Source organism: Pterocles gutturalis, unplaced genomic scaffold (genome assembly GCF_000699245.1).
Source record: "Pterocles gutturalis isolate BGI_N339 unplaced genomic scaffold, ASM69924v1 scaffold14791, whole genome shotgun sequence".
Classification (NCBI taxonomy): Eukaryota; Metazoa; Chordata; class Aves; order Pterocliformes; family Pteroclidae; genus Pterocles; species Pterocles gutturalis.
The window spans coordinates 10,667-26,725 of record NW_010105685.1 but is presented as its reverse complement, the minus strand read 5'-3'; the positions used below and the strand labels follow the sequence as shown (position 1 = coordinate 26,725).

General features: G+C 35.7%; 1 protein-coding gene across 3 annotated transcripts in view; it reads left to right on the top strand.

The window, feature by feature from the left end:
• The first annotated feature begins 3,439 nt into the window (after nt 1-3,439).
• RHOT1 (ras homolog family member T1) overlaps nt 3,440-16,059 on the top strand; it is a 22,610-nt gene continuing 9,990 nt past the window's right edge. For 2 of the 3 annotated variants that reach the window (XM_010087499.1, XM_010087497.1), the window contains exons 1-17: nt 3,444-3,494; nt 5,076-5,157; nt 6,172-6,215; nt 7,007-7,060; nt 7,426-7,478; nt 7,999-8,107; nt 8,656-8,757; nt 10,216-10,314; nt 10,745-10,853; nt 11,792-11,912; nt 12,633-12,717; nt 13,104-13,249; nt 13,876-13,976; nt 14,223-14,353; nt 14,699-14,782; nt 15,531-15,650; nt 15,986-16,059. The exon at nt 15,986-16,059 is cut by the window's right edge and continues 129 nt beyond it. In XM_010087499.1, the coding sequence (XP_010085801.1) occupies nt 3,462-3,494; nt 5,076-5,157; nt 6,172-6,215; nt 7,007-7,060; nt 7,426-7,478; nt 7,999-8,107; nt 8,656-8,757; nt 10,216-10,314; nt 10,745-10,853; nt 11,792-11,912; nt 12,633-12,717; nt 13,104-13,249; nt 13,876-13,976; nt 14,223-14,353; nt 14,699-14,782; nt 15,531-15,650; nt 15,986-16,059 (1,547 nt within the window). In that variant the 5' untranslated portion in view covers nt 3,444-3,461. Of the gene's footprint in view, nt 3,495-5,075; nt 5,158-6,171; nt 6,216-7,006; nt 7,061-7,425; nt 7,479-7,998; nt 8,108-8,655; nt 8,758-10,215; nt 10,315-10,744; nt 10,854-11,791; nt 11,913-12,632; nt 12,718-13,103; nt 13,250-13,875; nt 13,977-14,222; nt 14,354-14,698; nt 14,783-15,530; nt 15,651-15,985 lie in introns of all 3 variants that reach the window. The other variant, XM_010087496.1, reaches the window with a different exon arrangement.

The window sequence follows — 16,059 nt, the reverse complement described above, 5'->3', positions numbered from 1 at the left end:
GGCTTTTCCCGTCGCTTTGCTGGGTACCGAGCTCGCAGCGTGGAGTCAGTTTGTGGAGTTGGTGCGGTTCTTGGATGTCCCTGGAGAGGAAACGAGGGTGAAATTCTTGCCCTGTATTTGGCCACGTCTTTTATAAACTTTTTTTGGGTTTGTTTGGGGTTTGTTTGTTTGTTTGTTTTCGGAAACCAAACTTAAATCTTTGTTGTTTACTGAGTGTGGAAATCATAAACCTCTCCGTGGCCAGATGTGCTCCAGGCGGTTATCAGTGGGTGCTGTGGAGTTGTGCTGAGGACAGGGCCGGGGAGCCAGATCCCTGCTCCTGCCATTCCCTGACTGTGTGACCTTGAATAAACAGCACGTACTTCTGTGCACGCCGAAGTTACCGTGGGTCTGTGTTTTTTCATGTGTTCCTAGAATTACATCCTTAAGTTCGCACTTAGGTACCCGAATAAGTGGCGAGGCTGTCAGAGATGCTGCTGTTTGTGTCAGTAAGAAGCTGCAGGGGGGTTCTGCGTTGTTTGTGAAGTGTGCTTAAGTTCCTCACAGGGAAATAATATAGAGTAATTACCAAGTGTTATTAGTAAAATTACCTAATTATACTAAGAATGTAGGACTGTGAGCAAAGCTTTCCTGAGAACTGAATGCCTCCTATGTATTTGTGGTACAGTTTATGCAGTTATAGTGCAGGTTGGCTCTGTCTGTCCTGCCTAGAAAGATCCTCTATGGCTTCTTTAGAGAGGGATCTTCAGGGAGCTGGTACTATGTGGATAGAGTTAACTCATTAAACTTGTATTTGGCTAGTCTTACAAGACTCAGTTTCTTTAGAAACGTATTTGCACATTTGAATACACAGTTGAATTTCCTCTTCAGAATAGCTGCCCAATTTCCCCTGCTCTCTTTGGCAGTGGTGCTCTGAGCTGGCTCTGTGCAGAGGTTTGAGCACAGGTGTGGCAGGTACTTTGATTTGGCAACTAAGTTCGCAGTGTGTACTACTGAAAATTTCAAAGATACAGGTCTCTTAAATATAGCAACATATTGCACATGGCAGACATCAGAGATTGTGAGCATCTTTATAATATATTTTTGTTGGAAGGGAGAAATTTGGTTTACAAATCAGTAGAACTTGTTGGCTGTACTGTCAGTATCGCTTTGTATGCAAGTATTTTATATGTGTTAGTCTAGACCGTGTAATACTTGCGAGATGTTAACAGCAGACTGTCAGGTCCACACTCTGAAGATCTTTTGTTGTAAGCCTGTTCCAAAACACAGCCGTTTTCATCCCTGGTGGTCTGTGTTTTAGGTTTAAGGTTGGTTTAGTCCTAGTATCCATAGTGCAAACATGAATTTTTAATAATTCTCGGAGTATGTTCAGCATGTTATTTCATGCAGCATGACCTAAAAGATTTATATAGGAATAAAAAGATGAGTTAATTATCACAAAGTGCTGTGCTGTTTTCTTCATCCTAGTCAGACAATATTGCTTAGGCTGTTATTCTAAGGCTATAAACAGAATTGGAAAAGCAAGTGGTTGACCTAGATTCAAGCAAAATAAATGAAATCTCTACGCTTGAACCTATGGATTTTCATAAAAAAACAGCTCTAGAACACTTTCAGGTGTATCAGAAGCTTATAAATACTGAGCATCTTTACTAACAGGCAGTTCATAATCTTCTATTTTCATATAATATTAATGAAATGGAATTTCTGTAGCTGCAAAACCAACATGTTTTGTCATCGTTTCAAATTAAAGCTGACTTGGTCAGATGCAAAATGTGCTGCACCACTTTCAGTAATTATCTAATAACTTTACTTGTTCATCAGGAAATTACTTAACTATGGAAATAGGAGAGCTTTCGGAGTTCTTTTGATTCTGTCAGCATGAAACTTAAGAGGTAGTTTATGCAGGAGGACACCCGGCAGTGTAAATTTCGGTTTTAGCTCACGTGAGTATCTTTGGTGCAAACACAACCACAGTGCTGGTACGAAACCTGCATCTTACTGCTCTCCAGCTAATACCTCTGGGAAAATAATTACAACTATTCTCCCCAAGCAAAACGAGTGTCTTCTTCCACAGGATATATTTTTCTTTGCTTTTCATAATTATGTAATAACCACTCTTTAATTTACCATGATGAAGAGAAGCTTTTATTTCTGGATATCAGGAGGCCCTTTGTTACTGTACCAAAAATAGACTTGGATAAATTGAATGTACGTTAACTAGATCTTCAGTTCAGTAATGCCATTTTCTGCACAAAAGCAATCAGTTGTACAATTTCATCTCTTTGACTTCCTCCCATATTCAGAATTATATACAATTAAATAAAGAAGTGCAAATGCAGTAATATCAACAAAGCAACTTCTGTTAATTGGTGACATTTGACATTGTTTTCAGTAGGAACAGTAGGTGCAGGCTGTGACTGATTGCAAGCAGTGTCTTGAGTGATAAAACGTGCATGCTAGCGAAGATGCTGTATCTCCAGGGTGAAATAGTTTTTTGCTTGAATTGAGAGCTGTCAGAAATATGCAGTTCCAGAAAATACTTGAATCTGAACATGTTTTTTTTAGAAATGTCTCAAAAACAGTTAAAGCAGTAATAGTCTTTCAAAGCTTTCAAAGGGGCAGGAAGTTGACAGATGAAGGTTTTTAGAGAGAGGGGAACCCTGAGAAAAGTTACCAACTCTTAATTTTAAATGGTCACAAAGATTCTCAAAACCAAGCAATCCAACTGGGATTTCAGAAATCTGAACTTTGCGGGTAAATTGAATAATTTATTTGATTGAGTAGGGTTGAATATTGAAGCAGAGATGATAGTCTTCTTGGATTAAGAAAACTCTGACTTTAAAAGTGTTGGTGGTTTGGGCTTTTTTTAACTTTTTGTGGAGGACAGCTCATTATATCAAGGAGATTATGCTCTTGCACTTTCAGAGTGGTCAGACTAGTTTGGGGAAACTTTGTCCTGTGATGACAGAGCCACGTCTTCTTGTCCAGCTCTTATCCTTGGTAGCTTAAGACTGAAGTGCAATCATCTTATCAAAAATACTATAAAAATAGTTAATTCCTAAATTCCTTTCTGTGTGCCTTATTTGTTTCTATTTATTAAGTTGTATTCATGCATTTCTATTTTGAATTTTTGTTTGTTTGCTTAAGTGTTCTATATTAAGGCTAAAACCTGCTAATTCTTTTGTGTAAGACAGAGCAGGATTTGATCCCCTGGATGAAATGCAGATGTGTGAAATGGATCCTAAGGTTTTACAATAAAAGAACTATGAGAGAATTGCTGTCATCCGTACTTAGTATGTTTAAACTACAGATAAAAAGCCTTTAACATGGTCAGTTGAAAAATGTTTTTTAAATACTTCCCATTTTAAGATGGGATGCAACTATTGAGTGTAACAAAACAAAATTATCTAATCTCTGTTTTTAATGCTTTTGCAGCCAGAGTTGGGAAGACATCGTTAATTATGTCTCTTGTCAGTGAAGAATTTCCAGAAGAGGTAGAGCATCCTTATTTGTTTTCTGTGCTTTATTTCTATCCTCTTGTATAATTTTTTTTCAAAGAGTAAGTTGATAGGCTCTGCTTTAAAATAGTGTTTCCTGTTTAGGAAAAAAAAAGTCTAAAACTGCAATGATGACTTCTGGAAGAGTGATGCGTTCAGTTTAAATGTATCTCTGCGTGAAGATTAGGAATTTAAATTTTATCGAAGTTCCTTTATTTTTTCACATGGTTAATTAAACTAATTTTTTAATGTCTGTGGATTGTTGGGTTTTTTTGAAGCAGTTGAAACTGGTCATAACTGGCAACATTAGAAACTCCTACGTGGAAAGGTACTGAAAGAGACCAGCCCCTGAATTTTTTTGGAGTGTTGTATTTAAAGAGCAAGGAGAATGAGGAATTAAAAAGTCACGTTGTATAATTTACACTTAGCCATTTTTTGTAACTAAGTGAGACATTGCCTCTATTTCTGTTTTTGAAGAATGCTTTCTGAAATCTTTTGAAGTAAAAAATGCCAAAAACTCTTACTGCTTTCTTCCAGAATAAAAGTAAAGCTGCTTCTATGTTTATTCCTTTAAAAAACCAGCACGTAGTTCTCTTTATACCATAAAAAGAACTGCAGCTGCTGCAAATAGTTAAGCTTTTTACATATAAACACGAATGTTTATTTCTTCTGATCACAAGTCTTAAAATAGACATCATGTGCTACTCTTTGAATCTACACTGCGCTGTGTTTAGTGCAAATCAGTAGCTTAGCACAGTTCATGAGTCAAGATTAGGTTGTTAATGTAAATTAATTTAGTTCCCAAACTTGCAGGTAAAAGGGAGCTCCAGTTGCTGTTTGTTCTTAACCTGCTCAGGGACCCATGCCTTTGACGGGTTGTTTGTTGATGGATTTAATGAACTGTAGGCCTCTGTTCACTTCTCAGCTTCTTGCTGCTGTATCATCTAGAATATTTCTCTAAATTAATGTTCTGAAATTGCAGAAATAATTTTTTAAAAAGTACTACATCCTATATAACCTGCTGCAAGAGATCAGTGGGAGTAGGATCAGGATATCTTGTGCAAAATTTAAAATGTTTAAACATTGATTAAACCATATTTAATTTGTCAGTAATGGCATGCTAACTGTGATGTTACTCTCCTAAAGAATGTGTAGCCCTTTGAAGTAATTGGTTGAGTTTGATAACCCCTTAAATTTTAGAACTTTTATATAAATGACATTTTTGTTTAAAGTAAATTGCAATTGGGATTTTGTTTATAGCTATTGTAATAGTACTTTATAGGTGGTTGGGTATAGTGGATTTGAGTTTTATGGAAGCATTCGTTGACTCCTTTAACAACATTGCTTTCTTGCAAAGTTCCTTATTCAGTAAGTAGACTAGTAAAGATTGAGAAGGTAGCAGTGACTTTCAGTACATTGAAAAAAACCAAAAACCCAGAAGACTGTAACTACTAACAAGCTGTTTTATTTCAAGCTGACTAATTGGCGGGTGTCTCATAGTATACAACTTTTTTTGACCGTCTGGACCTTCTGGATTATCTTTGACAGCTTTTTCTTGCTGTTTCTTTACAACCCAAGGTTCCACCACGAGCTGAAGAAATCACCATTCCAGCTGATGTCACCCCTGAAAGAGTGCCAACCCATATAGTGGATTATTCAGGTAAGGACTACACAATCCCGTTACTGTTTGATGGATTTGGTATGGGATTGTTTCTCTTACTCACTAGCCTCTTTAACAGCCATACTGGTTTGGGACCAGAGCTACATGTAGGAAAAGACTAGATTAAAGTAGAAACTCATGGGATAAAACGAAATCAGTTGATGATGGCTGGTCCTACTAATTCAAAGCCTAACATTAACTGCTGTTGGTAGTTCCAGGAAAGACAGTTGTAGCAATAGAATTTTTGTATTTTTGATACATTCTAATCTCCTTGACCTTACTGAATATATAGGCTCAGTATCAAGGTTCGTATGCCATCATAAATATATACAACTGTTGCACAGCTACAAAAATCCTTCTGCCATTCATAATAGCAGACAAGAATTATGCCATATTGGCAGATACTTTCCTGTCTTCTCTCTCCCACCGCTGCTGAGGAAATATCTTTGGTGTGTTTACCTATTTGGAACAAAGAAATAAAGTGTGGGGTTTTTTTGTTGGACTTGAGCTTAAATTTATGTGGAGTGATTTTTTTATTCTGTTGCATGAAATGTTTCGTATATTTGGTTAACAGAAACTTGGTCTCACTGGAAGAAAAACATCAACACTGCAATAAAATTAACATATGCTATATTCTGGTGTAAAAGTTTACATTCTAGAACAAAGTCGCTACTTATTATCCCAGGAAGGGGCTGTTGATGAATGTAAGGGAATGCCAACTATGACTCATTCCAGAGGGAACCTGCCCACATATGCAATTATTCCTCTTTGAAATAGCTGCTAAAAAACTTGTGTGCAACGGACTGTTTCTGTCTTGAGAGTTAATGGATCAGTTTCATTATTGTTACAGCAGAAGCACTCCTTGCTGCATTTTATAAAAGGTGTTTAAATAACAAGAGCTTTCACAGGGCTGTCTTACGAGCATTGTGAAATATTCTAGTTCTTTCTTAAGTTTTTCGGGTTTGTTCATAAAAATGTTTCTTATTAATGAATGGATTATTCTATTGAATGCAGAAGCAGAGCAAAGTGATGAGCAGCTTTACCATGAAATATCACAGGTAGGTGTATTCCTGTGTTTACTAGAAAATAGTTTCTACTTTTGGAGAAATCTTTTCTTTTAAGTTCTCTGCTTTAGATGGGCGTCAGTTTGCATTGAAGGAAAAAACCCTTTCTTGCTTGGCATGTCATTTCATTTTGAGCCCTGTGCTATATAGTAAACCTTCCTCTATTGAAGAAAAGTAGGTGCTGCCACTGTGTTGGTGAATTGAGCTTAAGCTTTGGCTTTCCAAGTGAAAGGACAGAACCTGAGTATCTTTTAATCAGTACACCAAGGGATTGACAGTTTTTGTAAAGAAATTATCCTACCCTGGAAAGATCCATTCTTTCTGTCATGTTGTACTATTGCATTTATGAATAGCACAGGATTCTCGGTAGTTTTATAATTCCTTCTGTTTCTTGTTTCTAGTTCTTTCTGAGCACCTCTGCCCATTATCTCTACAGTGTGTCGTGTAGCTGTGTTCCATTTCTGGCATTTGGTTTGGTACTTGAGTGGAGGCTACAAATTATGATTCTTCAGTTTAGATTTCTCAGTGGCATAGATCTCTCTGCAGGCATAAGCTGTGAATGTCACACTGCAAGACAGGGTTTTTCGCACTTCTCAACATATAAATTATTTGTTGTAAGCTGTTGTTTGGGCTACAAATACCTTAAACAAGTCAGGGACACAGTTTTTGACTAATGGTGGACCTCTTCTTCCTCTGATGTTGTTACATATTGTTCTTATGTGTCTCTGTTGCTCCAGAGACTCTCAATGGTGGAATTTCACGCCTTTCCTTTCTTTTCATTTTAGGCAAATGTGATTTGTATAGTGTATGCTGTTAACAACAAGAATTCCATTGATAAGGTATGGTAACACATTTTATCCAATTATTGCTTGAGGTGTAACTTGTGCACTGTTCGTTGTTGGCAAGCTGAAAACTGTATTGGACGTTTAAAATGCATAAGCTGGTGTTTGAGATTAAGTTGTTAACAGAAGGTGCAGATACATTACTGCTTCATGTCTATTTCAAGATCTGAATTTTCAGTCGTTTCAGTCATCTGGCAAAGTTGCTCATTAATCAACTCCAGTTTTTATTTGTTCTTCCTTTGTGGGTAGATATGTGCCTTCTTGGGAGAGAAGCAGTAGCAGTTGTAGTGGAACTTGTGCACAGTTCAGTCATTAAATTTGAAAATGTATTTTTAATGTTTTTTTTTTTAACCCCACTGTAGGTAACAAGTCGATGGATTCCTCTCATCAATGAAAGGACAGACAAAGATAGCAGGTGCATAAGTAAAGATGAGAAGTGTGAATTAGGCTGCACATCGCTGGGTGTCAATGGACAGTGTTGAGGATGTTAATTGTTTAAGAAAATCAAATTCTAAACTTAAAGTTTATGTAAGAAGTCCAAACAACAAGAGATTTAAAGTATGTAGGTCTGTTACATATGCCAGCAATGCTATTTATTTTGAATTTTGTGGGCAGCTTTTACCAGGTGTGTTTATATTTGTTATGGTGTAACTAGTTTTGGCTACATGGTCTGTGTAGGTTTTCTACAATTGGTTACTTTTGTGTTTAACTGTGTATTTTTTGTAGTATCAACAAGAAGTACATTTCTGTCTAAGTGCGTATCAAAACGATTTACTTAAAACTGTTGTTGCTTAGTTCTGCCTGTTGGCTGCCAGTGATACTTAGTTACCTCATAAAAATAATATCATGGCTTCTGGTGGGAGGTAGGATGCTAAATTAGGATAGGTCTATTTATCCCTCTGTCTTTAAAGCTCTTAACCTTTTTTTGTTTTCAGGCTGCCTCTTATATTAGTTGGAAACAAGTCTGATCTAGTGGAATATAGCAGTATGGAAACTATCCTTCCCATTATGAATCAATATACAGAGATAGAAACATGTGTAGAGGTATGCAAGGCTTTCTGAAGTTAGAATGAGTAATAAAAAATACATACTTGCCAAGCATGAATGGCAACTTTTTAATAGAAAAGGTGATTTTTTTATTTGTTTAAAATAAAATATTCAAATATAAGTAATTATTATGGTGAGTTTATATGTTGTTTTTATTTAGAGAAGATTTCACTATTGTATAATCAAATGTTACTGTCAGATTCTTCTAATTAGTGCTTCCTCACATCCTTCCCTTTTAGCATGTGTGTTAAATTTAATGTTAAGTTAGAGTTGTCTGCCAAGTATTAAACATTGAATTAATATGTCTATTTTTAATTTTATTTGAAAGTAGATATAACTTTTTGATTTCTCTGTTATTGGTATGGCAGCAAATTGTAGTGAGAGCTCCTTTGTTAATTAGTGAACAGATACAGGGGATAGATGTCTTTTTTCCAAAACAGCAATGTTCCCACAAGAGGGGGCTAGATGTAAAAGTTTGATGCTTGCTTAAGTTTCAGAAGAATAGTCAAGAAACTAGCTAATCGATATACGGATTTCTCTTTCAGTGTTCAGCCAAAAACTTGAAGAATATATCTGAGCTATTTTATTATGCACAGAAAGCTGTTCTACATCCTACAGGTCCTCTTTATTGCCCAGAGGAGAAAGAGGTATTTATACATGGATTCTAAGAACAAATCATTTGGGGCAGGAGAGGGGGATATTAATAACTTTCCTGTTCTTTCCTTTTCAGTGGATTTTGCATTTCTTACTGTGTTCTGTTACCACCACCCTACCCCCCAATGTCAAGCATTATATTCCAGAACCATGGTGATTGTTTTATGTTGTATTAATCTGATCTGCCTTTCCTCTTCATTCAAAGCAATGAAGACAGTTTTTTGTTGCCCATATGAACTGCTAAGTAAAATGAGAAACTTTGGTAACGGCTTTAAGCCAAATGTAATGTGAAGAAAATCATGTGTTCAATTCACTTCTCTCCTTTAGATATACATTTCATAGTAACTCCATTCCATTTCAGGGAAAATACTCCAGACTTGGCCTGATTTAAGGGAAATAACTTTTCTGAGCATCTTGTGAGACTTTGGCAAAAGGGATAAGAAACAAATGATGTGGCTGGTTTTTAAGTATCACAGGTAGTTAGCTGAGCGTGTTATGGAGGAGTATGGTTTCTTAAAAAACATTAATTTCACGGGCAAATACAAATAAAATCTTTAAACGTAACCCCCAGGTAGTAGTGGGCCGTAGGAAAGTTGCTTCAATCATAGGTACTTTGTTAAGCAGAGAACCAGAAAATAACCCTGTTTTGATTTCTTCCATCAGAATCATCTTTGAGTTAGTAATGTTGTGATAAAATTGTTGTGTTGAAATCTTTTTGGTTTTCCAAAACCAATCTCTATGCAATCTGTGTGACCTCTTTGAAGAGAAGAGTCCATCGACACTGTAGTTGTTGGGAGAGAATTACTACTGTCTGTTTTCCTTCACTCAGAAGGTATCCCAGCAATTCTTTTGTCTTAGAGATAGTCCATATGATCAATGCTTTGCCTGGTAGATGAATGAGCCCTGTGAAGATTTTCAGCATTTGATGTTTGAAACCTTCTGAAGCCATAGTTGAAGTAGTGAATAGAGATAGCGTGCTTGTTTAGAAAGAGCTGACTGTAGTTCTGCAGGCGTTTATCTTTACAAGGCATTGGGATTGCAAGGCCTTTTTTTCCCCACCAAAAAAATGTTTTGGGGAAAAAAATAATTCCGTTGTTTTGTAAAGACTTCTCTAGCAATAAGACTAAATTTAGAGACCTGATATATATATATTTTTTAATAACTAAGTAGTGCCATCTTCCACTTTTGAAGAGCTTGAGGTTCTTCTAATAGTTGAATAGAAAGTTGTTTAATGTGGAATAATAGCTTTCAATTTATGGATATAAATTTGCTAGATCAGGATTCTGTTTCCTCTTTTAATTTTTGTGTATGTGTGTATCAATGTCTCCATTCTAAAAATGTAAAATGAAGGCTAGTATTTGTTTTTGTGTGATTGAGCTGCCTGATGTCATTCAGTGTCATCTTTTTGTATTCAAGCCTAGAAAGATACTGAACTTAGTTTTATTCCTTAGATGAAACCTGCCTGTATTAAAGCACTCACTCGCATTTTTAGAATTTCTGATCAGGATAATGATGGTACTCTCAATGATGCAGAGCTCAACTTCTTTCAGGTAACTCTTTTGCTTATCTTTTCACCGTGCTTAATAGTTGAACTATGCAATTCTAGAAAAACAAGGGATTGTTTTTGAAGGAATAGTACTAAAGTGAACTGTAAGAGAATCAGGTCTAAATATTAAAACTCTCAAATGCAGCATGAAAAAATGGATCTGTAAAAACAGAAATGGTATTGATTTTATTTCTAACCATTGTTCAAGTTTTAGTTAAGAGCAAAATAAAAAAAAGACCTGCTCAAGTACGAGCCCCAGTGCTTGTACTTGAAGGTAAAATAAAATAAAGTTTGTACATCTTTATTCCCACTAAGAAATTGGATTGTCCTTGACTAGCTTATTGGAATGTTTAAGGCTGTATTTCATACAGGACTTGCTGTTTGTCCAGTTTAGTAGCCGGTGGTCCTAATATGTTCTTTTTGGTTTTTGTTAGAGAATTTGTTTTAATACACCACTGGCACCTCAAGCTTTGGAAGATGTAAAGAATGTAGTCAGGAAAAACGTAAGTGATGGAGTTGCAGATAATGGATTAACATTAAAAGGTAAGCCTTATTTAACTCTTAAAAGATGTGTCTTTGTACAGTTGATAGGCATTCTTACATAAAAAACTAGTCTCTATCGTGAGTCTTTTAGACTACAAGAGCTGGGTGTAGCGGCAGTATGAAATCAAAGGATGATTAAACTGTGGAATAATAGGGTGAATAAAATAAGGTCTTTCTTGCTTCTTATTACAGAGCTTGGAATCCGAATAAGTATAAGGATTGAAAAGATATTTTCTCCTAGATAAATCTGTATCTTGTCTTTAGGCTCACTGGCTGCAACACTTGTCAGCAAGGTGTGGCGTCTGTCAACATTTTAACAGCTATGTTGTACAGATTTGCTCGGAGCATATGGCAAAAGTGGATGGAGAAAAAACGTTTTCTTTCTGAGCTTCAATGTAACTGCTTTGCTGGTGAAGCTTACATCTGTAATAGGACTTGTGAGAAATCGTAAAGGGTGGGAATCTTAAGGCATAGCCTTACTAAACAGTGAAATCTCAGTGTTCGTTAAGCCCTGGAAAGTGCTAAACAAAATCCCTACCCAGTTATTTTGGTACAGGAAAACTAAAGGCAGTCTTCCATAAGCCTGCTCTCCAGGCTTCTTGCTAAGGCTTGCTATTTTAAATTGTTGAAAGTATTTTTGACTTTATTTTCATACAGCGAAGTTCTCCTAAAGTGCTAGTATTGAAAGAATCAAACAACAACAGAGAACCAAGTGGGTTATTTTTAAGGAAAGAGTTCTTTGAAGGTCACTTGTACAAGTAACGTGATTTCTGAACCTTCAGCCTGTGTAGATAATGCTGTAATGTCACCCAGGAGATTTAAAACCTGAAAGTGTTTTTCAAGCTTTTTTGTTTTCAATTTGATACTGATTCTATTAAAAATACTTGTAGCAGATAAAGCATTTCAGGGCCTTAAGATTTTGTAATTTGATTTTTTAGGTTTTCTTTTTCTACACACACTTTTCATTCAGCGAGGAAGGCATGAAACGACTTGGACTGTTTTACGTCGCTTTGGATATGACGATGACTTAGAGCTTACACCAGAGTACTTGTTTCCTCCGTATGTCTCACTTATTTCAGATTTCTTAAATTTACATTCATTTAATTTATGCTGCCTCCCGCTTTGGCAGGAGGAAAGGGTTATTGTAGTGTTTATTTAATACATTGTTAAGACAAGTATCTCCCTTACTTATGATCTACCAGCCAAGATCTTCATGTGACTGAAAATTGCAAAGAACTGTCTCATGTGCCAAATCATGTACTGCTATCTCTCTTTCTAAGAAAATGTCAAAAGAGATACAAAATACAAATACAAACAATACAAAACTGGAACATAAATCTGTGCAGTTGCGTATTGTATGTGGCAACAAATTAGAAAAGGCTTGTCAGTATTTTCATAGCACTTGAGATCCTTTGAAAATCCACAAATTAAAAAGTTAAGAGATTGACCAATTCTGTGGCTTCTTTTCAAAAATATAACTACATAATTTTCTGTTTAAAAAAAACCCCAAAAAACAAAACACAAAAACCAAACAACCAAACCAGACAAAAACCTGATTACTATCTATATATTGTGTAATATAAAGACACTCACTCATAATTTTAGAATTCCTAATACAAAGTATGTGCTTTGATCTCTTTAAAGATAAGTTATTAAAGCTAAATGCAAAGGTCAGATACCAAAAGTTGTAATTTTAAAAGTCTGTATTTTGAGTTCTAATATTCTATATTTCATAAACACAACTGACACTTCTATTTGTTTTTGTTTTCAATGAAATAGGCTAAGAATTCCTCCAGACTGCACAACAGAATTAAATCATCATGCGTACTTGTTTCTTCAAAGTATTTTTGATAAACATGATTTGGTAAGCTTTTAATTTGTGTGTGTGTGTGTGCCCTTACACTTAAGAGCTTTCGTTTGCTAGCAGTTTTGCTAGCAAAAAATGTGCTTTTGTCATTTTGTCACTTCATTCAGAAACTGTCTCTGTCTTAAGATATGCAGTCAAAACTAGCCTGCTGTTTGTATTTCTGTCTACAAGGAGAGTTGGCAGTTATAGTTGTGCTACGGTTTTTTTTAACTAGCTCACATATTTAGTCTTATTTAAAAACAAGAAAAGAACAATGATTAAAAAGAAAGCAGCTTAGTTTTTGATAGCCAGTTTCTTGAATCTTGCAAGCATAGAGCAAGAAAATATTGGTTTAGAATAGATGTGGATTAAGCGATTTATGTCTGTCGTGTGCTTGTTTTCAGGATAGAGATTGTGCTTTGTCTCCTGATGAATTGAAAGATTTGTTCAAAGTCTTCCCTTACATGCCGTGGGGACCTGACGTTAACAACACTGTTTGTACAAATGAAAGGGGGTGGATTACGTACCAAGGGTTTCTCTCTCAGTGGACGTAAGTGTGATACATTATGTTTTAGTGGTTGAGAACTTATTATATTTTAGTGGTTGAGAACTTTGGATATGATAATGTGTTTATAGATTCCTCTTAAAAATATAGTAGAAAGAGTGCTGGTAGTTGAAAATTGACCCAAGCAGTCAGGTTTTTATAACCATCCAGTGGCCTAATCTTCAGACAGTTGTTATAACCTGTTCAGGATTTGGCCACTATTTAGTGCTGGCTATGAGGAAGCGTCTCTTCAAAATGTGGAAGTCTCCCTGAAACTTGTTGAAATATTTATTTCTGGTGTTCCACTCTTTAGACACAGTCTGAATAATGATGTTCAATAATGAGTTGTTTTCCCTATTGAAAATATGGAAAATGAGGAAAACATTATTTGCTGAGGGGAAAAAAAAAATAGGGTGTAGGTTGATAGGCCTCAGCAAGTGCTGCCTTCAGGGTGTTTTGCTGACTATTAAGACTGGTAAAGTTGCCACCATTTACTTTCAGAGTGCTTTTGTCCTTCGGTAGTACCTAATACCAGGAATACTTTTATCATGTCCATCTAGAGATAGGAGGAAAAAATAGTTGGTATCACAGATGCTAACAATTTAGAAGCTTCTTTTTGTCCCCTCTGCCAGACTCACCACATACTTAGATGTACAGCGTTGCCTGGAGTACCTGGGTTATTTGGGCTACTCGATACTTGCAGAGCAAGAATCTCAAGCATCAGCAATTACAGGTAATAAAAAAAACTGTTACAACTTACGAATTTAAATTTTGAAATTTGCTGAAGTGTAAATTGTTTAAACAAATGGTCTGTCTTTTTTCACTTATTCATTTTTTTACTTTCTGCTCAAGTCAAACCTTTGATTTAGTATTTTTGATTGTTTTGTCTGCATTTTAATGTAAGTGGACAATTATTTCATGTTTTCACATACCTACGTGCATGTACATCTTGTGAAAAATATTTGTGTTTTTTCAAAAGTAACAAGAGATAAAAAGATAGACCTCCAGAAAAAACAGACTCAGAGAAATGTTTTCCGATGCAATGTTGTTGGAATGAAAGGCTGTGGGAAAAGTGGAGTTCTTCAGGCTCTTCTTGGCAGAAATCTAATAGTAAGAAACTTTTTGCTTATATTCACCTAGATACACTTTTGAGTTAAGGTTAAACAGCAAAACCAGTTGATCTTAGAGCTTTACTCATTATTACTGAGTGTGGAGAGTTCTATGAGGAAATGTAGAATTATTGGGGAGGGTTTTGTTTTTCTTTATTTTTTTAGCAAATAGACAAATGGTTGTTGCATGCAATAATTACTTGTACTTCATAGAGTATAGCTGTGCATTTACTTGCTAAATAAATCACAGATTACTGTAATTTGAATAAATGGAGTAAAACAGCTGTTCAGATCTAACTCAGAGGTGCAAGTTGCTGTGGTCTAACATGAAATTCTGCATTTTCAGAGACAGAGGCAAATACGTGCAGAACACAAATCTTACTATGCCATTAATACAGTCTATGTGTACGGACAGGAAAAATACTTGCTGGTAAGGTTGTCTCATTATTGTTTGCATATTACTGGTTAATCTGAAAATGCAGTGAATTATTTGGAGATTTCTGCAAACAAATTTCTGCTTTAATTGTCTCTTCTTCATAAATGTGGATTCCCTGCCCCTCCTTTTCCAGCTCAAATAACTTTTGGTTTACATGTTGCTAATACTTTAAACTGAACCTGTTCAGGACCTGTTGCTTTTGAAACCTTGACCTGAATGGTACGGAACCCAGTCCATTATGTTTATGCTGCAGAGCATCAAATTACAACATGATGAATTATTAGCAAGCGATCTACCTAATCACAAAAGAAGAATCTGTCACATAAGGTGATGAGGATGGCTAAAGTTTATCTTCAGTGGATGAAATACTTTCTTTAAAGCTCATTCCACTGTAGTTTTCTTTATGATAATATGATACCTTTCTTTGTTTTCCAAGATCTAGTCCTCTGCTCTGTGGTTTTCCTCTGTAGGATGGATGCCAGTTTCTAGGGGAATCTAAGACTTTGTGTTAAAGTATATGTAACTTTGTATACTGAGGTTGTGATTGCCTGCAGATGTGATGTTAGCAGCTCACATATGTTGGCTGTGTGGTAAATTCCTATTTCTTTTTCATTAATTCTGCCTATTGTCTGTCCATTAGTTCTAAGAATGCATAAAAATTATGAGAAAAGGGAAGTTATAAAATTCCTTTAGCTGCCTCATGACAAAGCTTTTCTCCCTCTCCAACCATCTTTTTTTCCAGCTACATGATGTCAGTGACTCTGAATTTTTAACTGACGCTGAGACCATATGCGATGTTGTCTGCCTGGTATATGATGTCAGTAACCCTAAGTCCTTTGAGTACTGTGCCAGGATTTTTAAGGTTTGTATAGTTTATATATACAGACCTTTAGATTTATATCTCTCTTCACTGACAAAATATTGTGTCAGTTACTGGTCTTATATACAAGTTCTAGTGTTTAAAAGACATTTTATTTATGAGTGCTTGTTATATATGGCTGATGCATTGAAAATGCAGTTTTGTTATTCATACAAAGGTAACATCTAGTTGTCTATATTAAATATTCTGCTTCTAAAAATGCCTGACTTCAGTGCAATGACTATATCTTAATGCTGCTGCAAACAGTTCGACTTGAGCTGTTCAAGGTTGAATGTATCACATACTATTTCTTTTACTTTTTTTCTTTAAATTTGTAGCAACACTTCATGGATAGCAGAATACCATGCTTAGTAGTAGCTGCAAAGTCTGACTTGCATGAAGTTAGACAAGA